Source organism: Amblyomma maculatum, chromosome 1 (genome assembly GCF_055883805.1).
Source record: "Amblyomma maculatum isolate TAMU_Amacu chromosome 1, ASM5588380v1, whole genome shotgun sequence".
Taxonomy (NCBI): domain Eukaryota; kingdom Metazoa; phylum Arthropoda; class Arachnida; order Ixodida; family Ixodidae; genus Amblyomma; species Amblyomma maculatum.
In genome coordinates, this window is record NC_139344.1 from 415,421,806 (window position 1) to 415,449,046 (window position 27,241).

At 47.9% G+C, this 27,241-nt stretch overlaps 1 protein-coding gene across 1 annotated transcript; it reads right to left on the reverse strand.

The window, feature by feature from the left end:
* Positions 1-8,604: 8,604 nt before the first annotated feature.
* On the reverse strand, positions 8,605-13,697 carry LOC146208983 (ankyrin repeat domain-containing protein SOWAHC-like). The gene is made up of 3 exons (XM_084579700.1): positions 13,635-13,697; positions 13,084-13,523; positions 8,605-8,689 (listed from the first exon to the last, which is right to left on the reverse strand). Exons 1-3 carry the CDS (start codon positions 13,695-13,697, stop codon positions 8,605-8,607), a joined length of 588 nt encoding a protein of 195 aa, XP_084435826.1.
* Positions 13,698-27,241: the final 13,544 nt, after the last annotated feature.

A 27,241-nucleotide genomic window follows, 5' to 3' on the forward strand; every position in this document is an offset into this window, starting at 1 on the left:
CCTCCCTAATTTTAAAGTCACCACTGTATTTGCAATACGCAAATCAGCTTTGACATCATCTTTCTCAAAATTCAGACGTAGTAAATTTTAGAAAGTCGAGGCGGAGAGGGGTGGTGTCGTTTTGACTGTGGCCTACCTAAATTTTGCAAGTCACCATTGAGTTAGCCACCACCAAGTTTGATAAAATTCTGATGTAGTCAGCTTTCGGGCATCCAATGATGCCAAATTTCCATGGCGGAGCACCTACGTTTTTGAGGTTTACCGCGAAATTGGTCACACTCGAAATACGTTACGCATCGAATTTGTCAAAAACTCTGAAGACCTAAAATTTTGGGATTCAGGATCCCAAGTGCAAGGTTTATCCATCTCAATTTCATGGTACTCTTCATATTATAATTAGGTTATGTACATCGACCTTCCTCGAATTCTGATGAGAAATGTTTTAGAGTACAGGAAACCAAGTGTAAAAAGCAGCCCGAGATCTATTTGGCCGTATTATAATTATATTAGGACAGTTAACTGTTGAGCTAGTCATCAAGTGTCGTGCTATAAGAATGAACGAGCCAATAACCACCACGTTATGCTTTAATTCAATGCATATAAATATAAATATATACATAAGCGGAGCAGCAAAGGGAAGTCTTAGCCATTGCATCTATCGATGCCAGAAATGATGCTAACAAGCTTTCATAGGTTTGTACATGCTACGCCTAAAGTGGCTCAATAATTTCTGTTTGAAGCATGTAGACCTGGCCATGTCCAAGATTTAACCAGGTTTAAGGAAAAGCATGTTCCATTCCATCGTAATTTCGAGAGTGTATATTTCTGAAGTGTGTGTGATGTGACAAGGGGCCCATAACGCCCTAGTATCATAAAGTAATAGTCTATTTGCCACATCAATTCTTGTTATAACAAGCATTTAAGTGTCCAGGTGGAACAATTGGCCTGCATCCAACGGTGGGATCTGTTTGTTACGTTCTGCGTACAAAGATATATGGCTGGAATGTCTAACCAAAATTCTGAGCTCATCTACTTAGACGGCTTTAAGCCCAGAACTTAACATGGCCCCTTATGCACATCAATTGTTATGACGAGGTACGAAAATTGCTTATGAACATGCCTCTCAAGCCACGAGAATAGCCTTCCCCACAATCCAGTTACGGATTGCCTACTTCTAGTGAGAATGCCCCTGTTAGAAACACTGGGTTTTATATCAATATTTCTTGATCCCAGGAGGACATCAACAGCCGACTAATCACGGGTGTCGATTCTTTCGTCTCAACGTCTGGTACCGCCATCCGCCACTTCTACACATCATGCCTAAAGGAAATATGGGAAGAGGAACTGCGTTTCAAGGACACCACTACTGCGGTTCTCGAATTCGCAAAAGCGAAACCTAAAATGACTTCGGCCGACATACTTCGCTTCGCTCTCAATGCGTACCACCGCTTCAAGCTTAACTTTTTCTTCACAATAGCATCGGAGGATACGAACACCGTCACACTCACAAGGAACTATATGCGTACCGCAAACGCTGGAAAATTCAGAAACGAATGCCTGCATACTGTTCTCAAGGAGGCCAACGCGCACTTCGGCACCGCTTACACGCTTGAGCACATTGCAGAGTGGGAACAGCATCTTCCGGGCCCGTCCAGGGGTGGTTTTACGGATACAACATTGCAAGAGCTCAGTGATGCACTCAATGGACTGGATCCCCGCCACCTGACAGCTATCCTTCAAGATTTCTCTATTTACATAGCAGAAGATAAGCCAATTCATGTACAGAAAAAAGACATTACCCTCAAAGAAATTCGGCTCTTGTGCAACTCCTCGAGCCAACCGCTGTCATTGTGTCACATGATGGTAGTGGTTACGCTTGAAGCACTATCTCAGATGCAGGTATACGCAACGCTAAAATCACCGACGCAACAAAGCACGGGCGTCTGCAGACACCACGCATTCAAGTTCAACGAGCTCTGGCGCAGGACGCTTATAGCGGTTCTCATTAATTCGAAGAACACAGCTCAAATAAGGAGCCTGTTTGAAGCAACAAGGCGTGCGTTCACAACCTACGCACCAGTTCGCAAATTCCTGACAGCCGCCAATGCCATAGAGCAATTCGAGGCTTTCATAGGAAATATGTCCCTCTTGTTGCCCACAGACCTCGTTCTGCCAGAATTTCCTGCGCCAGCACTCTCCTCTCATGGCTTCGTCCGAAACTATTTTCAGATTCTGAACTTCGAGTACGACGTTGCAGTAGCAAAGTCTCAGCGTGGCGTGGTGCAGGTCATTGAAGACATGGAAATGAAAACCAGCGGTCAAATGCGGATTCAAAACAAGACTGCATTGTACGTGCCGGCTCCCATGTTCACCATACTAAGCTCCAACAGCACGAATCCTATGCTTGCCGATGTTTCCGGTATGGGCGCCCAAATGGCTACCGTCATCTGGCTTCAACTTCTTCAATGGGATTTCGAATCTTCGCGTGTATGGGAAGCTTATGTAAGACAAAGGTAACCGTTTACACTTGGTGACGTCTTTTTGAGGCATTCAGGATGCATGTTTGAGAAGCAGCTTTTCATTACGCACTCGTGCCTAAAAATTGCCATATCTACGCGGTCCGTACAAGAGGCGATGTGTAGTTAACCTTTCCAACGTTTTCATCGCCAATATATGTCAATTGAGAAGTGATTGATTAGCTGTACGCTTATAGATTTTAAAGAGGCACCTTCACGGTTGCCTATGCTTGGAGGACCGCGTTATATATGACGGAATCGATTATGAGGAACAAATCTAGAATGTGCTTCGAGGAAATTTATTGGAGCCTTGCTGGCCTCCGAGCACATGGTATCAAAATTTGTAAGTTAGGAAAGCGAAGGGAAATCTTTAAAAAAAAATATCGGATGGCGCTACATGACGTTTCGAGGCGTTTCCCAGCAGGTGTAAAACGCGCGCTAGCGGCGACCGTTATCGGCGTGTTGCACATCCTGCTTTAAGCAGTTATGTCTTTTGCGGGAAGTTTTGTGCATATCAGTGTGCATATTACACATTTCATGGCCGCAAAATGTTCATCCACAGCAAGCGAAGCGCGTGTCTGGCGACATCTCGCTCGAATCGGAGCGCAAAGAGAACGGTATACAAAGGAGTTTTCTTAATTTGCTTTTACTATTTGTTTCTGCGGACCGGTACTGGTAGAAGTTTCTTTGGCGAGCACAGCTTGAAATTCGAGTATCTCTGCCATTGCAGACCTTATAGAACTAGTGCTCACAAAATTTGCTCAAACTATGTATATATATATATATATATTATATATACAGCAGAAAATGGAGAGGGAGATGAGGGTCGCGTCATAGTCTAAGATGAACGAATAGTCATCAATGCCAAGGACATTGTAAGGTATATCTCTTTTTTTGCGTAATTGTAGTGTGTTGACCAGAATTAGTACCGCAATGATTTTGGGAGAAAGAAAATTACCCACAAAGTAGAAGCATAAACCCTATGCGGATGGTGGGCACTGAACCCCCTACCTTGTTGTTGTTGTTGTTGTGGTTATTTATTGTATGTACAAAAGGAAAGAAAAGATGTTTGCAGCCCCGGTATCTGCTATCTGATATCCGAAGCACCTGAACTGGGGCGGCGGAAATAAAGGGATAGCGAGAATAAGGTAGAGGAAATCAAAGAGGTGAGTGATAGGGGGAAAGAAAAGGGTAGGTAAAAACAAAAGAAATATATACACTATGGTACAGTGTACAGTGTTTTGCTTGAGGCCCACTCGCAAATGTCTTAGGTAACTGAGCACTCGGCACATCGGGCGGGCCTCCGCAATAGCTCTGCGTCCAGGCAACTGTTCACAACGCACGCACTGGCACACTGTACAAAACACTGACGGCTGTCGTGGGCGATCGGCTGTTATTGTGGGAAATAGCACACGGTGGAGCGTTCAAGTCACAGCGCGAATTACCTGGCGAGACGAAATAGACGGTTCATCAAGCCCGCCTGTTCGATGTGCTCACACAGGCTCACGTGAGCTCGCTCGCGGACGCGCGCACTGCCCGGCGGCCACAGGAGCACAGCTACGCTGTCCTGCGCTCTGCAAGCCGCCAGCAACTCACTTCGTGGTTCGGCTAGCGCGGTGCAGCGCAGTAGAAGATGTTCGAGAGTTTCTACCGCGCCATAGCCGTCACACACGTCACTGGTGGCAAGTCTGTGGCGCATCCGTCGTTCCCCAGGCCACACAAATCCAATGCGTGCACGGAGGATCATTGCGCGTTGCAGCCGAGTCAGCGAGCGGCCGCTGACACTGTGAATGCGCGCACCTCTTGCGATGCGTGGTTCGGGGTGCTGCGTCCGGAGGTGATCGTCGATTACCGCACGCACATCCTCCAAAGCGAGTTGCTCGTCGCTAGGAGGGAGTTCATGTGCTGCGATCGCGAGCTCGTCGGCACGTTCGTTGCCCTCTATGCCGCAGTGCCCGGGGATCCACTGTGCCCGTATAGCGCAGCCATGCTCCGCCCAGCGCTTGAGACGCGCGCGAATCTGACATAGCAGCGGAGTTCCCCGGCCGGTGGTTCGAAGGCGGCTGAGGGCAGCGCGGGAGTCGCATAGCACGGCACACCTGGGTGGCGGCGGAGTCAGTTCAAGCAGTAGGTCCAGGCCTAGGCGTAGGCCCAGCAGCTCCGCCGTGGTGGAAGAACCCAAGAATGACAGGTGCAGCTGTCTGTGCAGTTGCAGGGCGGGGATGGTAGCCGCCGCTGCTAGCGAGCAACTATCTCTGGCCACGGAGCCATCAGTGTAAATGAGGAGGTGGTGTTGGAGTTCCTCGTAGATGACGGCTCTGGTCAGCTGCTGCACTGCACAGGGCGGTGTGGTGCGTTTCCGCGCTATTCCGACAATCTCTCGCTGAACCTCCGTAGCAGCGGGCCAGGGCGAGAAGAGGTCGTAGGGGGGCGTTGCACTGGTGAGCTGCTCGTACTCGAGCAGCGCCGCTCCCATGCGCGAGTGGCGATGATGTCGCAACCGATGTAATAGCGGGCCGCCGTCCTTTGCGCGCTGTAGGCGATCGATGTGTCGGAGCCGCGCCGCGTGGTCTGAAGCTGTAAAGGCCACGCACCTACCTCGGCCAAAGTAGCTGCGCATTGAGAGTTCTGAGGAAGGCCGAGGCAAACGCGAAGCGCCTTGTGAGGCTCGACTTCTAGCTTCTTCCAGCATGGTTTGCGCAGTGTGACGAGCGGTAGCGCGTAGAGTATTGCCCCCAGAGCTGCGGAGTTGTACAGCCGTAACGCTGCTTGCTGGGAGATTTCCTGGCCTCGAGCAGTGAGCCTGTGTACGGCGGCGGTGGTTCTCTTCATCTGCAGGCCTTGATCGCCGCGGGTCGGAAGGAAAGGCGCTGGTCTATGTCCAACTCCAGGTACCGCACCGAATGTCGCCACGGCAAGAGGGTCCTGTCCAATGTGAGCGGCGGTGGTCGCTTGCGCGAGCTCGGATCACAGGCCATTGCGATGGATTTGTCCGCGATGAGCGAGAGACCTAGGCCGTGCAAACAGTCGCTCACCGCCGTCAGAGCTGCCTGCAGGCACGCGCGCACCCGTGCTGTCTCGCCCGGCAGTCCCAGGCACCACAGAGCAATGTCATCTGCGTATATGGAGATGTACACATGATGCCGGCAGCCTGCAGGCAGGCAGCCCCCGGCACCACCGACATCGCCACATAACACCCCCCCCCCCCAACCCCCTACCTCCAAATATTGCATTCGGTGGTATTACTAACTGTGGTAATTTTTTGGTCTTTCTTCTAATACAAATGTGGGCCTGCCAAAGGTTCAGAAGGCTTGAGTGGCATTGCGGCGCAACAGACAGACCATATGGCATATATCGACCAGACAAGTTACAAAAAAATAATGAGAGAAAAAAAGAATTATAAAACAACACAAAAGGACCAAATAAAAAAACGTAAAAAGATAGCATCAAGCAGAATGCTGACAGAACTGACAGTCTTCAAGCCATAGATATTACGCTAGTGGGCTCTCGCAAAGCTCCCGCTTACCCTTGTTGATCCAGTTCCACTTGACACTTGAAGTAACACAGGACGTTCCATGTCCGCCACATTGGAATACGATGGTGCTGGTGAGCACACTAAAGGTTCGGTAGCCGGCAACACTAATACCCGAACAACTAGGGGGTCGGACATCCGTCGATGTAGTCCAGGAGGTAAGAGCACTACACTCGATATTTCTGTTTTGTGTTCGGTTACCACCAAGACACACTGTTTTTCTTGTACTTTGTGCTTCTATTCTTTCTCCTCAAAATATATACAGTACTAATTCTCGTCTATATTAACTAGAGAAGTAAAAAAAAGCCCCATACGCTTTCCAAGAGATCGCCGACTGTTGGCTTCTTTCATTGTGCCATATATGTTACTGTCTACGCGCCCTCTCCTTTCCGACAAGTCATGAAGTGGCATTTCTTCCGTAGAAAGTAGCAATAGCACAACCGACCAAATATGTGTTATTTAAATACTTGTTCAAGGAAGAGCTAATTAACCACTTTGATTTGTCGTCGTACATCCTCTACAACGCTGACAATTTGAACGGCAAATATAAATGTAATGTTCGCGTGTTTTTGGATCATTGGAATCGGCGTATCGCATCGACGGGCTTCCTAGGCATTGTACATCTCCAGCAGGTGGAGTTTTCGCCACAACTAAACTATATTTGTTCTCCTAGGAAAAAAGTCATAAGGCCTCTGGTGCTTAGTAAGCTTTCACCAGCCATTTCCACCTGCTCTAACGGCCAGTGGAATTGAGTGTCTAACAGCACATAATATAGTTATGTGCACTACAATTCTTATTTCATCATGAGGGACAAATCTTACGAATATCGTTTCAGTGTAGATAAAAAAGTTGATGGCTTTGTAAGCAAGAATCAATTTTGGTAAGAATACATTTTCTTTCTTGCTTCTGTAGACAGCACTAGACACACATTGGCACTCTACTATTTTGGAATTAATATTCACAATATGCGCGTAAAGCGCCACGACTATGCTAGAAAAACAATATTGGTCACTTTGGTGAATAATTTTCAGTTCTGGTAAGACGTCTGTTTTTAACCTGGAAGCGTATATGTACTTATTACATCTCCGTACTGTTTCTCGGCGCTTCCTTGCAGCTACTGTTTCGGGAACGCTACGTCCGCCCTTTATAAACATATTGCACCTTTTGCGGCCGTATATAGCATGGCCCTGCAAGTCGCTCTGGAGTCTTTGAGGACGTTGCCCTCCTTGGCAGGCATGGATCCGGGAGCAGAAGACTGGCATGAACCGAAGCCAGCATGGAAAGAGCACCGGATGTCCAACGCAGAGTTCTTCTACTTAAGCTACGCCTATTCTCAATGTGATGCTGATGAGTATCTTCAGGTCCTGTTGAACGAGGCTCTGAAGCTTGTCCCAGATTTTGCTTCTGCCTTTAGATGCCACTCCTACAGAAGTGCCTCCAGAAATGTGACTTGTGCGAACCTTGAGGAGGTGCGGATGGTCCTTTGATATGCTAGCAATCGTAGCATGATCACGAAACTCGTGAGGTGCAATGGATTTTTGACATATTTTGGTACTTTTCCTATTTCAATTTTTTTATTTATAGATGAAAACAAGTTGTCAATGCCGAATGGTTGTATTCCTCACATGCCCGTTTGCAAGCGGTGGCCTAAATAATGGAAGATAAACGATTGTTTCGTTATTAACTGTAAGCTAAATAGTTTAACCTGGACACTGCGTGAGTCTTTCAGCATATTAGTCTTTCTTATGAAGGTATATACGTATCAAAGCAATATAGCACGTTTTCATGGTGTTCTCCTGGCGACTGTCGAATCTACGCCGCCAGTGCTCTTTCTTTGCCGACAAAAGAAATGTTGAATTGTTGGAACTGCTGTAGTTTGTCATTATTTAAAATCCCCATGGTCTTCCCCCAAGCATACACCTTGCTTTATGATGCGTATTTCAGTGATCGTTCAAAGATCATTTCAGGCTGGATGTGAATTTTGCTACTGTGTGATTGCTTAAATGCACATTCCTACCCGTGTTTAGGGGGCAATTTTTTGCACTAATGGTGCGTTCGAACATCAAGCGACTTGAGTTTCCCACACTGGTTTATGTTACTGGAAAGCGAACAGCCGCCAATAGCTTCTTGTTGTAAAAAGTGTGCTGAAGCTTTTCATTGTTATATAAGAACTGTTCAATCTTGTTTGCGTAGGTCAGTGCTTTTGTAGGAGTGCATATTGATTTGTTGCTGGTTTCATACCCTGCTTCAAGGAAACGGACTTACAGAGTAGGTGCTTTCCTCCTAGCAGTCCTCCTGCTGTTACACCGCGGTTTGTTTTGATTATGTGGGGAACGAAAACAAAACTTTGAAACTGCAGGGAGGTGACTTTGTAAGGATTGCTACTCGCAGGTGAAAAATATATTTTTTTAAACGTTGCCAGGGTCAGTTTCCAATTGCAGCCTGTCCAGCGATGGCGGCCTGTCCAGCGGGATGCGATCGGAGCACATCAAAGAGCTTTTTTTAGGTGGCGTCTCCCAAACGACACCATATGCACGTACATATATGTTTTGTGTCTCAGCGCTGATAAAATTTGCGCACATATCCAAAACCGTAGCGCTTGGCCTCAAGCTTGCGTGCTCTGCCCCCCACGCCCATCTCCCTATAAACGAAGCAATCGAGGGTAAGGCCCCCTGACCACCTCGAAATTGTTTGTGATAGCGTTTTGCTTTTACTAGAATTAGACTGCATTGTTCTCTTGCCTCTTATGCCTTATGCCTTCCGCCTGCAGCTGGTTAGAAGTTCAAATCTTGTCGTTCCACATGGGTGTGAAATATTTCGTCTCTCTATCTGCATAAAACCTATGGAATATGAACCGACGGCCGTTTGCCTGGGTAATAATGTTAGTGGCTATTTTTCTTTCCTAGCAGTTTCGCCTTTCATTGGCTCCATAGAAAACTGTTAGAATTATTCTTTGCACTTTTCATAGCCCCTAGCGACTCTGCTAAGTTGGTTGGTTGGTTGGTTGGTTCACAGGAAGGGAAAGGCGCAGTATCTGTCACACTTGCTCTGTGGACACCTGAACCGCGCCGTAAGGGAAGGGAGAAAGGTGGGAGTGAAAGTGGAAAGAGAGAAAGGGGAGCCGTAGTGGAGGGCTACAGAGTAATTTCGACCACCTGGGGATCTTTAACGTGCGCTGACATCGCACAGCACACGGACGATACTTCGTTTCGCCTCCATCGAAACGCAGCCCGGGAACTCCGGCACAGTAGTCGGGCGTCTTACCACTGCGCCACCCCGGCGGGGCCTCTGCTAAGTGCATATCTCATTCTCAACATCTGTAGGGGTAATAATATTAGTTGGTTCACAGGAAGGGAAAGACGCAGTATCTGTCACAACCGCACCGTAAGGGAAGGGATGAAGGTGGGAGTGAAAGTGGAAAGAGAAAAGAGAACTATAGTGGAGGGCTACGGAGTAATTTCGACCACCTGGGGATCTTTAACATGCGCGGACATCGCACAGCACCCAGACGCCACTTCGTTTCGCCTCCATCGAAACGCAGTCGCCGTGGTCGGGTTTGAACCCGGAAACTCCGGCACAGTAGTCGGGCCTCTTACCACTGCCCCACGCCGGCAGTACTAGGAATCTATTCCCAGTGATTCGCTGCAGCATGAGCGCATCCGCCGTCTTATTTTCAAAGTTCATTGTTAGCTTCGAGAAGTTCTTATTGCCAAGTGCAAATGTTCAACGCTTCTTGACACCGCTGTAAGCGAACGCAGGGAAGAATAGTTTGTGCCTACGTTGACTCAATAACATCGTCATATATCGAAAATAATAAAAATAACTAGAGTATTCAAACTATTGGACATGCGGTTGAGGGTGAGAGAAGACAGAATAAATAATGGGGAGAATGAGTGAGGATCACCAATATTTAGGTGGGGGATAGGGCAAAGGAAGGCCACAAAAAGTTTAAAATTGAGGGTGAGGATTAGGGAGGGTCACTGATTGAATAATCTATGCCGAGGGAGGAAAGACCAACATTAGGGTATTGCCCACCTCTGTGCGGGAGTCACGGCTAGCTTGGCGTGCGGTGTGCGACTGTTGAACAAGTTGAATGGTTATCAGATTTGAGGGTCCGTCGTTGGTGTGAAGTTGGTCTGGTTCACACGAAACATTTATGGGTGATTTAAATCAGAATCTACTGCGAAGCGACGAAACATAAATTATAAAGCTGCATTCGGACTGCCGTTTCATGTTTCCCGTATACACTCTCGGCAGTTTGCCTGCTATTTATGTGATTCTTTTGCTGCTCCGATGATGTCTCGACGAAGAACGACGCTAAAGAAGGATTTATTTCAATAAACGGCAAAATATTTATGAGCAAGGCCGCTCAGCCATGCATAAAGCGCAATACTGTTCAGCCCAGTCAAGACTGGCAACATTAGTCAGGCGGCATGAACATGGTTAGGGGGTATTTTCTTCTTTCCGTCTTAATTTCGGTAAAAAGGTCTTTTGTAGGCAACGCAGCTGCGGCGGGTGTCTCGGTAAATTTTCTTTACATGAATCCTGACGTCACGCATGATGGACAGTCGTGGACTCAATTGTATTGGCGGTCACGTGGTAGCTATGAAAGTATTTGCGATGCTATTGTTATGAAGCCGCGATTTGGCCGCATATTGAATCTGCGATTGACGGAAAAACGGACGAGAAAGCGGAAAATGCAAATTGCGAGCTGACGCTGTTAATATCATCCACCAACGCGAATCGAACTCCTACCTCTGCAGCCAGCAGCCCAGCCTGTTCACCGACAACGCCACCGCGAAACATATCTTCGTTCTCCTTCTAGTGTGTTCTTGCCGTCTCCATGGAAACGTAGGGGAGCGACGATGATGCCTTCACCTCGATGTCTAGGAGGGAGCTGGGCGCACGCCATTGCCGCAAACTATGAAAATCAAGCGTTCAATCTGTGCGCGCCATTATCGCCGAGTGGAGCTATGGAATCCGGCACAAAATAATCAGCAGACTAAACCCTATAGGCTTTCACCTTATCGCGCTTCAGAGTTTTTAAGTGCCGTAATGTAACAAAAGTACGTAGGTGGCGCTGTTACCAGTGGCCGTACTGGCTTCTAACAAGTTGCTGTCGCTTGTCGACCTAAGCTTTCCCACGAGCGCGCTTGGAGACACATGATATAGCAAGCCCCATGATAAGGCGGTAGAGGGTGGCTGAGCCTGGCCCTGATTGGGCTGGGACAGGTAGGCAACCGCGAATATCAGCGGTGGCTAGCCTGCCACCGAATTTGTATCTGTTGCAGGCCGTCCTTTCACCCGCCACCGCTTCGGTGGTATACGATGGCTGTGGCGGAGCGTCATTCTCTCCCTCTTTTCTTCTCTATTTTCTCTTCTGTACGCTCGAGGCAGCGGAGGTGGCTCAGGTACAGAGCCAGTAGGAGGACCGCGAATTTTCTTTTCCTTCTTCCTACAGCCACAACAACCTGCCCGGCTTCATGATGAGCCTCCGGCCGCATCGGGAGCCGCGCTCTACGTGACTCCAGCCCTCCCAGCTCTTTCTCTTTTTTTTGTTTGTCTTGTTTTTCTGTGACTATGTCCCTCTCCACAGCTGTTTTCCGTGTTTACTTCCTTTATTGCATTGTCCGCTTTTATTGTTTTTTTTTTAGCGCAGCGTCCGATTTTGAAGCGTCATGCTGTGCGGTCTCTCCATCACTGTCGAATTAGCTGCAGTGGCGTGGTAAACCTACTGGTTGTTCATCACATGATCACGAAATATAAACAATAAATAGGATCAATCATGTTTGACGTGAAGCTCGAATTTGTTTTTGTTATGGAAGATGAAAAAGGAAATGGCGTAGGCGCGGGCGCTTTGTTTACCTCTGTATATTATCTTATACTCTAAAGCAGTCTTACGACCTCTTTTCGTATATGCCCTGCCGGATCTTACAAAATACCTCTTCAACCTCTCACTAACCGAAAAGATCCCACCCTTTTGCTTGTTCGTTTTCTTCTGTCTTTTAGTGCCTCTAGGAAGTCCCACAGTCCACAACCTCATCTCTCTCCCACTCATTCTTCCTTCGTTTTTCCAGGAGCGTCCTTTCTCCTGTACCTTCTATCATTGTTTCGTAGTTCTCACGACTTAAAACAGCAATCACAACCAAGGCAACCCCGTTTTGATAATGGTATGTCACTGACAAATACCGCCAAAGAAGGTATTTCTGAGGGTTATATGCTCTCCTTAACTATGAAACAATGTCGTCGGCAACAGTCGACGAAACGGCGTAACACTGAAAACAAAATGCAACTGAACCGATGGACTGATTTGAGCCATCTAAATAACCCAGCAACTCCGTGGCGGCGACAGCAACAAAATTGCTTTGCAGTTGTTTAAAAATGCCAGTTTTTGTCTGCCGCGGTTAATTTAAAGTCGATGGAGAAAAGCTTAGTATACCCCCTTACAACGGAATATAACTGTCTAAAGCAGTACGGAAGACGTTGCACCTGGCGGCAGTCACTATAGTGTAAATCTCTGTAAATATTGTTCTACAAATTGATCATTATGGTTTTCTATGACATTGACCATGAACAAGATATGATCACAAGATCTTTCTGCGCACAGTCAGAGTGATAAACGGCATGATGGCGATTGTTGAAAGGAATAACTAGAGATTGCAATGGTTAGCTGCATTATCCCTTGAATAGTTTTCTAACGTTTTATTTCCGTGGTCGCTACAGCTTGATGAATTTCGAAGCAGCACTAGCCATGCTAGTATGACAGAAAATCTACACCACCGCGAAGATGTGGTCATGATAGCAAATGGTAGATCTGTCTCAATCACATTCCTTTTTTTGAGTCAGGATAAACTTTTTACACACTCAGAACTTGAGCTGAACATTTTCTTCTTTGCCGTTCCTTTCGGGGGTCCCATGGTGCGTGCACCCTCAGCAACACTGTCAGCCGAATGCCACGGTTTCAGCTTCTGGACACAAAAAGGACTTGTAAGAACGGCTGCTGTCCACTTCAATCTACTGTTGAAAGACCCCAACCTCTTGAGGCAGAGGTTTTTCTCAGGGCTCCCGGAGATATGGGTGATGTTCCTGGAGCCAGACGGCCCTGTGGCTTTCACTGGTCGCGGAATCCCTCCTTTCTGATACTGGCATGGCTTGCGCCCACTGTTGTCGAGGACATTGGCATCTGCTCCATAAGCCAGAAGCAAATCGGCTACGTCATTCTGGGCGAACATGTATGCCAGGTGCAGAGGTGTGTAGCCTCCGTGAGACTTCACGTTGGGGTTTAGGCCGTAGGAGCCAGCGATGAGCTTTACTATTTCCGCACTTCCGTGCTTGGCCGCCCAGTGCAGTGCTGTGTAGCCCGATGCAAAATCCTTGAAACCATAGAGGTCAGGGTCTTCACGTAGAAGGCGCACGAGGGAGTGATAGTCAGTTTGAGCTGCGCGAAGCAGCCACTCGTGTTGGCGAGGATGCAACTGCAAAGCATTATCGCGCTTTTGTTGAGAACCCTGTAATACGGCAGGCGTAGCAAAATACACGCTACTAGCGCTACCCGCGATTGCAATTAATGTGCAACAGTAACTTACCTTTGACGCGCTCGCCCTCAGGTCGATCGCACCCTTATCGGCTCGGTTCTGCGAAGAGGCCATGGGATTTTCTTGACACGTTGCTAATGCACATCCTTTTCTTTCTTGTTCTTCCTTTGCGCAGCGAATTTATTGCCGCTCAACTTCGCTTCCGGCATTGCGCTCTCAAATGGTTCGTGCAACAGAAGCCAAACCAATGGAGTTCAAAAGCTTTAAGCAGTGCGGTGAATACTTTTTACGGTTCTCTTTATGCCTATCACTAAATAAAGCCTCGGGAAGGAACAGCAGTTTACGTTAGGTAGCGAAATACTGGAAGTAGTAGGCGAATATGTCTACTTAGGACAGGTAGTAACCGCAGATCCGGACCACGAAAAGGAAATAACAAGAAGAATACGATTGGGATGGAGCGCATTTGGCAAGCACTCGCAGATTATGACTAGCAGCTTACCGGTATCGCTCAAGAGGAAAGTATACAACAGTTGCATCTTGCCTGTACTCACCTATGGGGCTGAAACGTGGAGGCTAACCAAGAGAGTTCTACTTAAGTTGAGGACAACCCAGAGGGCTATGGAACGAAAAATGGTAGGGGTAACATTAAGAGATAGAAAGCGTGCAGAGTGGGTCAGAGAAATAACTCAAGTTACCGACATTCTAGTTGAAATTAAGCAGAAGAAATTGACATGGGCAGGACATGTAGTGCGAAGAGCGGATAACCGATGGTCGCTGAGGGTAACAAACTGGATTCCAAGGGAAGGAAAGCGTAGCAGGGGGCTGCAGAAAGTTAGGTGGGAGGATGAAATTATGAAGTTCGCAGGGGTCAAGTGGATGCAGCTAGCACAGAACCGGGTTAAGTGGAGAAATATGGGAGAGGCCTTCGCCCTGCAGTGGGTATAATCAGGCTGATGATGATGATGATGGTGATGAAATAAAGCACCTGGGTGTAGCCGCGGGAAGTTATGGTACAATGTTAGTTGCCCAGCCTTCTATTTAGCACACACTCACGATATTCGAAATCACGTGACTGCTAGGTGCAGTTATGGAACTGTTAAATTCGGCGCATTCGCGTGTTATGTTTATGTTTTGAAGCGATAACTTCACTGCGTGAAGAAAATGCAAGGTGTCCGTGATAGGAATTAGATTCAGGTGATATTGACAGATTCAGCGCCTTTTCTTGTAAATTTAGAGTTGAAGCGAAAGCTTCTCTAGGCCAGAAACAGCTGGTCTTCGCGTAACACTAATCTCACCTTCAAGTTACCTTCATGAAATAAAGCGCGGCTGCCCACAATTCTGTAGTGCCCACCAAAAATATCCCATGCTTTTCTTTCCCCAAAACCTACCTTAAACAGAGAGGTAACCCTACGTCCTACGATGTCGTTTATGTCAGCGCACGGACCTCCGGTGGCAAAATTACTTAGTAACCCTCCGCTACGCGCTTCCTTTCCCCAATAAAAATAATAATAATATTGGTTCATAGGAAGGGAAAGGCACCGAGTCTGTTACACATGTTTCTGTGGACACCTGACCGCGCTGTAAGGGAAGGGAAGAAGGTGGAAGTGAAAGTGGAAAGAGAGAAAGAGGAGCCGTTGTGGAGGCTAGAACACATCCCGCGTTCCGCTGAACACTTAAGTCACATGGAGGAGGAGGAAACAACTTTATTCAATGCATTACTATGCGTCAAGAATGCCCTGGGCCAGGATCACCAAGGCCAAATGATCATTCAGCTGGTAAGATGCTAACCAAACCCGCCAAATTGGGGGAGGAGGGTGCGGAAAGTGAGATGATTGAATTGCGACAGGGCAAGAACACATGCGACATTTCAAGTTTGCATAGTGTTCAGAACAATTTGGGCATGCGGGGGAATGTCTGAATCGATATAGAAACGATCTGGCAGGCGTAAGCAGTGTATTTAGTTGTATGCTTCTAAAAATGCGTATATGCGTGGTAGTGAGTGATTTATCAGGAAGTGTACGCAGAGTTTCTCTAATGTTGTCATAGTGAATGTTGACTTCTTTTTAATAGTGAGCAGTAGCGTCCCACATCATGGATAAGGCCGGGAAATCCCAGGTGCCCGGTGGTGAAGTTTGCGGGCGAGGCGATGCACTATCTCATTGCCTGCAATTTCAGCGTGACCAGGAATTCACCTCAGTGTGACAGTGTTGGGACGTAGTTTGGTGAGAGCTCTGTGCAGATCATTCTGGAGTTATTTAGGAATACGACCAGTATGAATGGCGCGCATAGCCTGTATTGATTCATTGTATGTGGTATATCCTGAAGGGTTTAGGGGGTGCTTGTGCGAGGTCTTGAATACTAGTGACTATTGGCAGGGCTTCGAGAGTCGTAGGAGGGGGATCTATGTAAGTACCTAGGGTATGTGTCACTATATAGCTACAGCTCTCAATTGAGTAAGCAGCCGCTCCGACGTTATTTCGGAATGCATCTGTGTAGACGATCGTGGAATCTGTAGGGCGAACATGATTGGCAACGCGAGCGAATCGTCTGCCTGGGTTAGCATCGGGTGCAACGTTTTTTGGAATCGGGGTTATTTTGAGGTTATACGGGAGCGCCGAAGTAGGGGTACTTATAGGGAGGTCGATAGGTTTGAGTGCAACCTGCTTTAGTATCTAATGTCCTTGTTTGGAGCTACAAATACGTGTCAATGGCCGGTCTTGATGTTGTTGTATGAGGTCTCCCAGGGGCACGAACAGCCCTGTTGAGTATAGGCGCTCCGTGAACGCATGTACAGGGACGTTAAGTGCCGCTTTGTACAATATATGAAGCGCAACCTCAATCTTATGTCATTGGCGACAGGTTAGAGTAAGGTAAGGAATTGTATATAAAATTTTGCTAAGTGGTAATGCGTGGACAAGCTGCCTGACTTGACCCTCACGTAGCCCGGCGTGCTTGTTGACTACTCGGCAAACTAGATGCCTCTGCCATTGGGATATTGATTAGCTGGTTATGTTGGCATTGATAGCGAGTTTTCGCAATCAGCAGCAATTCGGATTTTTTAGGGGCTGGAAATAACCCTACTTTATCACGATAGCTAACGACTGCATAAATACCTCGCTGTAGTTTCTCCTCTACTGCTCCAGGAGACCCAGAAGTGCACCAAAGAGTAAGGCCGTCTGCATAGAATGTATGTTTTAGGTTTGAGATAGATGCTAAAATACGAGATAGGGGAGCCATTCCAAGGTTAAAAAAGGGTGGATGACAGAATGGCGCCCTGAGGAGTACCACGTGTGCGAGGAAAGGATTAGATACAGAATCGAAGAGACGGAACTTGGCAGTGTGGCCGCGGAGAAATGCCGTGAAGTAGCCGTACATAATTGGACCAAAGCCAGCAGAGGCAAACATGTTTAATAGAGGAACATGGGCAAGGTCATCAAAAGCCTCACGCACGTCAAGGACCACTATGGCTTGAATCTGGGAAGAGGGTGGAGGGTCAAATTCGTGCATGAGGAGACAAAGGAGGTCCTGAGTAGACACGCCTTTTCTGGAAGCCAAATTGTTGAGGGGGAAAGACATTTGTGGATTCAAGATGAGCTTCGAGTAGATTGAGCATCATCCGTTCCATGGTCTTTCCCAGACATGATGTTAAAGAAACTGGGCGGAGGTTTTGAAGCGCAGTTGGTTTGCCTGGCTTTGGAATTAGGATTATGAGTTATTCTTTCCGAAATGCTGAAAGTGTGCTTTCCAATGTAAGTTTATAATGCTCAGAAAATGTTCTTTATCCTTGTCAGAGAGATTTCGAATGAGTGAGTACGTAATCTGGTCTTCACCTGGGACTGACTTCCGCTTTAGCTGCTTTAGTGCCCAGTCAAGATTCCAGAGGGTAAACGGCTCATCGAGTTCTGTATTGGAAGTACCAGTGTGCGGAGGATAAATACTAGTTAGGGGAGGAGGAATGTAGAGATCACGGAGTTCGGCTGCTAAGGCATCCGCGCCTAGCTGCGAATAGTGCTTCTCGAGAGTGGGAACAGGAGCCAGTTGAGGCCCGAGGAGTTCTCTGATTAAGTACCAGGTTCTTTTCTGATTTAGTGTGCCGTTGATGGGGTTACAAATTTTGTTCCATTGATTCGTGTCATGTGTAACACAGTGTTCTTTAACATGTCGCGCAACTCGGTGACATGCTCAGACAAGCGAGAATTGTTGAGCGGAGTGCAAAGGGTGGGCAAGAGTCGTTTCCGCCGCTTCGAGATGCGCACAAGTGAAGGGTTTGGATTATCTGGCGGGGCTGAAGTGAAACTCTCCTGCGTAGCTTGTTTCTGGGCATACTTGAGTGCTTTTGTCCCGCTCTGAAGATTGCCAGTAGTATGAAAGATGCCTAGAATAGTGCGTAAGGTATTGCAGTCTACGTGAGAAATTTTACGGTTATGCGGACGGGGATGGCTAGGGACAATGATTTGATAGGTCGCTGAGCAGTTTTTCATCTGTAACCTGTTAGGTGACATCTCGCAGTCCACGGCCCACTGTGATGTCTGGCGTCGTGGATTGTTGGTGCCTGTAACCTTCCCGAGTAATGGAGTTCGGGGTTTTATAAACAGTTAATTGAGCTCCATTTAATGCGTCGTTGAGAGTGCGAACAAATCGGAAGGTGTGTTGATATCCCCAGACAACGTGCTCGGCAGTAAAGTCCCCACCTATCAAAAAGTCGGAGCCTCGAAACAACCTGAAGTAAATACATGAGCGGTTTGAAAAGCGTGTACTCTCTAGGTGGGTTATAAAAATTGTGAATGTATAAAGGGTAAGATGAGTGTCAGAATACAGAGCAAATGCCGCGAAGTGACCTTCAAGACGAGAGGCGACGACAATGGCCTCAAATCGGAGGTCCCGACGAATATACGTGCTCACTAATGGGGCACTCTCGTTGTTATGCGCTGCGTGCAAGGCACGGTAACCCGGAACACCTTTAGGAGCACGCGATTCTTGAAAGAGAATGACGTGAGGCTTTGAGGGTAGAGTCGGGAGCCATATATAATGAGTGTTCGATTGATACTCGGGTTGCTGCTATTCCACTGTACAATGTGTTGTCCAAAGCCATTTTTAAGCTACGTTAGCATGCTTCTCGGGAGGGACTAAGAGGATGCAGCAGTTGCTTCAGTGGATGTAGATGGATGGGGCCGTTTGAGAGAACGAGTTAGAAATTACATGTGTTCGTCATTCTGAAGGAGATTGCTGAGGAGGATATGCATGCCTTATTGCAAAAACCAGTGCCACAGGGTCCTAGCGCCCCAGCGCCATACCTGATTATAGTCCCAGTATGACCCTGGAACCTAGGCGGCACTATTTGCCCGTAGAAAGAAAGGCCTGGGATAAAACTTATAAGGTAAAAAGTCACGAAAAAAACCTGAAAAAAGTTAAAAAAAGAGTGGAGCCTAGCGCGCTTCGAACTCGGTACCGAGACGCCTATCAATCACTAGCCCTCCACGCTAACGACTTGACCACGCCGAGAATTTTTTTCTGACATAGTATTTATTACACGTGGTTATGTACAGAGAGGGTTGTGTACACAGACTATTTACAATGCACTCAGCCATTGCTAAGATGCACAACAAAAAACACAACTAAAAGGCAGGCAAAGATAAGCACCATGTCACCAGCGGAAACCAATCAGGTTGAAAGTCATTTTCATCATAAGTGTCCTTCAGTTGCAGCATAATTCTGCTCAAATGGAGTCTAGGTGGAACAACAGGTTCAGCGTTGCGATCCGACATGTGTGTCTTCCACAAGCTATGAAGTCCAATAAAGAAAAGCATGTCATATGGTTCGTAATTGGATTGTGTAACAGCAAGATACCACACACTGTACGAATTTGGAACAAACTCTTTTTTTTAGAGTTCTTTGAAGCACATCCCAAAAAAGTATTGCGTCTTTGCAATTAATGGGAAACAGTGCTCAATTGTTTCAGGTACATCACGCAGACGGCAGTTTACAGAAGATACAAAAATATTTTTTCTATGGAGCCATGTGCTAACAGGTAGAGTTCGGTGTGTAATTTAAAGAAAAATGTTTTCGTGCAAGGAGAAATCTGCACTTTCGCACCCTCTTTAACACATCAAGACCCTTAAAACCAAAGTACAAAGAACGATGCAGCTGTGGCGTGAAAACAATTGCTACCAAATCCTTGTATAGTATCTTGAGCGAATCAGAATATAACTACTCATTCGAGAAAATACTGTCAAAATCTCTCCGAAGCCTAAACTTCCTGCATAAATCCTAGTAAATTTGGGCGGTTAGTAAAATTTGAAGAAGCCTCTAAGTCGGGAAGCAGATTCATGAAATTAACTTGTAGGAATGCTCTAATAATTGGATGCGAACAATCAAGAAAAAAGAAGAAACGGGCAACAAACTGCCTCACTTACAGATGCACTAAGCCGAGCCCCCCTGCACAAGCAGGTGTGAATAGGTTACCACGTCGAATCGGTTCAAAATTGGATGACCAAATAAACTTCGCAAATATTCGGTGAAAACGCTGGATGTAATGCCTAGCACAGTGGAGCACCTGAAGCACATAATAAAGTTTTGTCACCAACAACATGTTGCAGGCTTGCGCCCGACCGATTATTGAAAGCCGATAGAGGACAAATGTATTAGAATAACGCTGGACGACTGGAACGCGCTCTTTCTAGTAATTTGCACTTGACTTGATCGCATGCAATGGAACGCCTAGATATTTAATGGCACACATGACCATTCAACTTCTGCATATAGGGGGGGTGTTGAGCCCCACGAACAAAACCAAAGGCCGGAACTCTTGGAGTGACTCATCTGAGCACCAGAAACAACGCCAAATTCTTCTATGCTGGATATAACGTTTTCTATGCTTGGTTTTCCAGTGCAGAAAAACGGAAGATCATCCGCATATGCAAGCGCTTTAACCTCATTTCCAAGGAGAGGGAAGCCATGGATACTACTGTTTTGTAAAACACTCTGATAAAGTGGTTCCAAGTAAAGAGCAAAAAGCAGTGGAGACATCGGACAGCCTTGCTTCACAGAAGAGTTGATTGGTATGGGGTTTGAGAGGTGGCCATTTACAATTAGGCGAGTCGAACAATTTCTATAGCAAAGTTGCACCCCCTTCTGTACTATACTGAACTAAGGCTCGCTCGTTCCAGAAGAGAAAACAGGAAAGAATGACGAACTCAATCAAATGTTTTTGTGAGGTCGACCTGAAGTAAAGCAACCTGATCATGAGAGCACAAAGCACGATTCGAGGATTGTGCGCGCAATATATGGCAGGGCTCCTCAAGCCGCACGTCTGGTGAGGGCCAATGAGAACCGATAATGCGACTGTAGGCGATTTGTAAAATTTTGGCGCAAATCTTGTAATCCACATTTGCCAGTGTGATTGGTCTATAGCCTTCCACTGAGCGTAATTTTTCTTCATCAGTACTCTTTGGAATTAGGACTGTGTGGCATTTTGTAAAAGTCTCAGGAAGGGCTTCTAGATCAAAACTCGTCACATAGACATCTAGCAGGATAGGAGCAAGAACAGCTTTAAAAGCTTTGTAAAGTTCAGAGGAAATGCCATCAGGACCAGGCGTTTTTGAGAGAGGTAATTGATCAATTGCCACTTCTACCTCTTGCTGCGTGAAAGAGCTACTAATTACAGAACAATCACCTTTTGATAAAGGGGTCACCAGGGATGTGAAACGCGAGATAATGTCAGGGTTTCTTACAGGAGGAGTCACTACGCCGAGAACTGGCAAGTATCGAAACATTTTGCATTTTATGCTACGAACGCCTTTATAAGGTTGGCACTTCATATTGCTGCCGCTCTAACAATTACAACTTCTTGACCAATGGAGCTTGCGGCCTTCTCTCACGACTTGCAACTAATGTTCCGGATGCCTATAAGTGATATTTTGCGCACTGGAATTATTTTAACATGTGGAGTTTGACATCGCTGGAAAATTTACCAACGCCGGCTCTTCGGTAGGGCTCTGCTACCGTGGCGTAATTTTCGCTGAACAGGGAGCTTCAGTACAAACCTTTAAGGGAAAACGTTTTGGTTTTTGGGTTTCGGGTTTAACGTCTCAAAGCGACTGAGGCTATGAGAGACGCCGTAGTGAAGGACTCCGGAAATTTCGACCAACTGGAGTTCTTTAACGCGCACTGACATCGCACAGCACACCGTCAAGGAGACAAGTGCGACCAAGCTTTAATACCGGCAAGCGCAGCAGGTATTCAAGCTTGGTCGCACATATAAAGTGATAGCATGGCAGCAAATAGCACAACAAAGCCAACAGTGACCATCACATGCAAGTTACCAATGCGTACATTTACACCCTTGTTTTGTCGTGTTTATAACTAACCTCCTTACACTCTTCAGAAAGTGTGCAAGGGGGCACCAACGAACCCTTTCAGTGGGTGTATAGGTAATCATTGTACCCTTTTGTAGAAAGGGTGCATCATGTCCATCTGCTTCCTTTTACAAAAAGGGTCATGCAGCTGCACCATTTGAAAAAAAGGCGGCTGTAAACGTCCTGCACCCTTTGTCAAATAGGGTGTTATTGTCTCCACCCTCCGTTAAAGAGGGTGCTATGCACACCTGCGCCCTTTTTAGCAGAAGTGCATAAATTAGTGCTTCGCGTCCATGCTTATCCATTGCGGGTTGGGTTATACTCATTCGACATGTCGATGTGGCCTTGCATCGATGCAATTGGCCACATAGTCTTGAAATATGTGGATAGGATAACGGAAATTTCATTCAGCACAAAGGAGCGGCTTCTTACAAAAGAACATATTGCCGCGAAACCTTCAAAACTGTGTTTAGTGTTATTAAGAGCCGCCGCCATACGGCCTTATCCCTCTGATTCTGGATCGCGTATCAGTTCTGTATTCTTTGCTTGTTAATGCTCGATGTCGCGAATCACACCTTTATCAGTTTCGTTCTAGCGCAAGATGCACCGAGATCTGTCCCGAAGATTCCGGCCACTCATGTGTCTTTCTACAATGTTCCAGCTTGTGCTGGTAGCTGTTTGCGACGTTATCTAGATTATTCTGAGCAGTCTTTAAATTGAGCATTGACGAGTGTGACGGGCATTCTTTGTTCGACAACTGACGCGCGCGCTTGTTGCTATCGCCGCCGCCGAGTTGCTTAGTTCTTTTGCGGGCGCAAGTCAGCCCCAATAAAGATTTATTTCAGTACCATCACGCCTGCGTCTTCTTTTGGCGTGTGCGGCCTTGTCACCACTACGTGACATCTGGTGGAGGTGTTCCCTTTGATCCTTCAAGCGAAGACCCAAGCCATGTTCCTGTCGCCCTGGAAGACCAGCCTACAGGTCACCGAGCCAGCCTTCGACTTCAAGGCCTACAACCCGAACACGGTCTGCGGCCTGACCCCATTCAATCTCGGAAGGCATCGACGCTGACAATGGCCCAGCCTACAGCACCGGTTGTTTTCGTACAACCCCGTGAGCCCCCCTGCTTCCATGGACGACCGGATGAACATGCTGGAGACTGGATGGACCTTTTCGACCGTGTGGCATAATTCAACGGCTGCAACGACGCTGCGAAACTCAGGCAGGTCTACTTTGTTCTTCAAGAACATGCCCCAGCTTGGTTCGAAAATTATGAGGCAGCTATGAAGGATTGGGAGATTTTCAAGGAAGCGATTTTGACTGCCTTTTCAAGCGTCGTCCGAAAGGAAAGAGCCCAAGCACTCCTTCAGTCAAGACTTCAACTTCCTAACTAGCCTGTCCTGGCGTACGTTGAGGAGATGAATCGCCTCTTTCGCCGCGCCGACCCTAACATGACCGAAGGTGAGAGAGTCAAAGTTTTTATGCGAGGCGTTAAAGAATCGCTTTTTCCAAGTCTTGTCCGAAATCCGCCAAACACCGTGGCGGAATTTGAAACGGAGGCGTCTACTATCGAGGAGACGTTGGCCACCCGAATGCGCCACTACGAGCGACCACTTCAGCCGGACTGCTAAACCCACTACCCCAGCGCATCTGCAAGCGAAGAGAACCTTCGGGACCTTATCCGGGAGATTGTGCGAGAGGAGCTCCGCCGATTGATGCCATAATCGCAGCAACCCCAGGTGGCGACGCTTGCGGACGTCTTCTGTGAAGTCCAGCAGTCGCTTGGCGTTCCTAAAGCGATGGCTGCGACAGTTCCAGCACAAGGGGCAGCAGCGATGAACTATGCTGCTGCATTACGTCGCCCTGCACCCAAACGTGATGACTTTCCAAGCCCTCGTCGCAACCGTCCTGTTCCTGAAAGCCACCTCTTGCCCCGCCCGCCAAGCCTATCAGCGACCCCCAAGCCCCAGAAAGTGCGACGCCTGGAGGACAGTGAACAACCAGCCATTATGCTTCCACTGCCGTGAGGCCGGCACATTCTGCGGCACTGCCCGTACCGACGAATCGGTCACCGCATCGACGCTCCACGACCACGCCCAGGTGAACAACCGCAAGAAATCGACAACTATCTGCGTAGCGGTGAGATTGCGTCACCAAGCCGTCGGTTCAGATCTCCATCGCTGTACAGGGCCAGCTTTGCGTCGCCAGGCCGTAACTATGATGAAAGTATGCGCGAAAGGTCCCCAAGCCCGCGCAGGAGAAACTAAAAGCAGCAACCGTTGGAGGTGAGGTTGCTCAATGGCGAATAGACTAAGACCCTCCGCTGCCGACGACCACTAACGACGATGCTGCTATCTAATTGCCGCTCCACACGAAGATATCGACGACAACACGACCAGAGTGCAAGCCGACACCGTCGACCAGCGAGGTAACAACGGTATGCCCCAGCCATGACCTGAAGAGACGATGGAGCCGAGATCGGACACCAAGACCCACGTGAAATGCGAGGACGCGAACAAGCGACCTTGAAGTTGATGTCGACGGCCGCAGAGTCACTGCCCTAGTAGACACTGGAGCTGACTATTCAGTCATCAGTGGACCATTAGCCTCTCAGCTCAGGAAAGTTATCACCGCTTGGGATGGCCCGCTGATTCGCACCGCAGGAGGCAACCTGATTACTCCATCGGGATGACGCTGTGCAAGAATATCCGTAAATTAGCGTACTTATCCCACCAGCTTAGTGGTCTTGCAGCAGTGCTCCCGCGACGTGATTTGAGGCATGGATTTCCTAAATTAACATAGGGCTATCATCGACCTGCGATCCAAGCTCATCAAGCTCTCTGCAGACAAAGCCATTCCTGCTACGACGACTTCGACCCAACACATCGCTCTAAACGTCCTCGATGGAGAATTGACCGTGCCGCCCCGATCAAGCGTCGCAGTCCGCGAAGGTAGCGCAAATATCGGATCCGCTGAAGGCATTGTCGAAAGAAATATTGAATTGCTCTTAAACGAGGTGTCGGCATCGCAAGAGGCATCGCGAAATTCCGGAGAGGTCAAGTACAGGTGCTGGCAACCAACTTCACCGAAGAATACCGGCATCTCAACAAGGGCACGACGATCGCTTTTCTCGACAAATTAGCGGACCTCAAAGATGTATTCACCCTCCACGACCAAACGCTGGAAGATGCACCGAACCAATTCAGTCAGCCCACATTTGACATCAACCCGGCATTGACCCACAGCAGGAAAGATCAGATTCTCAGTCTTCTTCGGAGCTACGAGGAGTGCTTCTCGTCATCATCGAAGGTACGACAAACACCACTGGCCAAGCACCGTATTAAAACGGACGAACACGCCTGACCTCTGCGCCAAAGCCCTTATCACGTATCGCCGCGAGAACGCCAGGCCATACGCGATCAAGTTGAGGAAATACTGCGTGATGACGTAATCCAGCCATCGAAGAGCCCCTGGGCGGCACTAGTCGTTATGGTGAAGAAAGACGGCACACTTCGCTTCTGCGTTGATTACCGCCGCTTGAATAGCATGACTTAGAAGGGTGGCTAGCCACTTCCCCGCATCGACGAAACTCTCGACCGGCTCTGCAATGCAAGGTACCTCTCATCGATGGACATGAAGAGCGGATATTGGCAAATTGAGGTCGACGAAAGAGATCGCGAGAAGACCGCATTCATCATACCGGACGGTCTTTTTGAGTTCAAGGTGATGCCATTTGGCCTCTGCTCCGCATCAGCCACATTTCAAAGAGTAATGGACACAGTCCTGGCAGGCTTGAAGTGGCAAATTTGTTTGGTATATTTGGACGACATTGTTGTCTTCTCGTGAAACTTTGAAGATCACCTAAAACGACTGCAGACAGTGCTGGAAGCCATCACGTAATCGGGACTAACGCTAAAAGCAGAGAAGTGTCACTTCGTCTACAAAGAACTGCGTTTTCTAGGTCACATCGTTAGTAAGGATGGTGTTCGCCCAGACCCAGAGAAAACCGCTGCAATCGCACAATTCCCACTGCCTGTCAACAAGAAAGCTGTGCGCCGATTCCTTGGGTTGTGCGCTTATTATAGACGATTTGTCAGAAACTTTTCGCGCATCGCCGAACCGTTAACGCAGCTTACAAAGGCTGACGCACCTTTTAAATGGGAAACGCCGCAAGGAGAAGCCTTCGACGAACTTAAGCGCCGCCTGCAATGCCCTCCTGTACTTGGCCACTTTAATGAAAACGCCGAGACCGAAATTCACACCGACGCGAGCAGTGTGGGCCTAAGAGCCGTTCTCGTCCAGAAGAGTGCCAGACAGGAGAAAGTAATCGCCTACGCGAGCAGGTCCTTCACAAAAGCCGAAGTCAATTACTCGACGACCGAGAAGGAGTGCCTCGCGATCATCTAGGCCACTTCTAAGTTTCGTCTATACCTATACGGCCGTCCATTCAAGGTGGCAAGCGACCATCACGTGCTCTGCTGGCTGGCTAATTAGAAAGATCCCTCCGACCGCCTTGCCAGATGGAGCCTACGACTTCAAGAATTCGACTTGACTGTAGTCTATAAGTCGGGCCGGAAGCATTCCGACGCAGACTGTTTATCACGCGCTCCCGTCGACGCCCCCCCCCCCCCCCCGAAAGGCGATGACGACGATGCCTTTTTCGGACCGGTAAGCGCCAGCAGTTTCGCAGAACAACAGCGATCAGACCTTCAGCTGAAAGCACTAGCCGATTTCTTTGAAGGAAAGACCGCTTCCCCTCCTGGTGTGTTCAGACGACATTTATCTTCGTTCGCGTTAAGCAATGGCCTTCTCGTGAAGAAGAACTTCGCACCCACCAGGACTGCGCAACTTCTTGTAGTGCCTAGAAACCTCCGGCAGGAAATTATTCAGGCGTTGCTTGATGAGCCCCCAGCAGGCCATCTCGGATTTGCACGCACGTTGCGTCGAGTCCAGGAGAAGTACTACTGGCCGCGACTGCCTGCTGAAGTTTCCCACTATGTGAAGACATGTCGTGAGTGCCAACGACGCAAGACGCCGCCTATGAGAGCAGCAGGACTACTAAACCCGATTCCGCCCCCAGATATGCCCTTTAAACAAATGGGGAAGGATCTCCTCGGCCCTTTTCCATCTTCGTCTATGGGTAACAAGTGGGTCATCGTGTCCACTGACTACCTTACCCGTTACGCCGAAGCAAAAGCACTACCAAATGGTACCGCGGCAGAAGTCGCCAAATTTTTTGTCGAACGAATTCTTTTGTGACACGGCGCCCCAGAAGTGCTCATCACGGACAGGGGAAGGGCAATT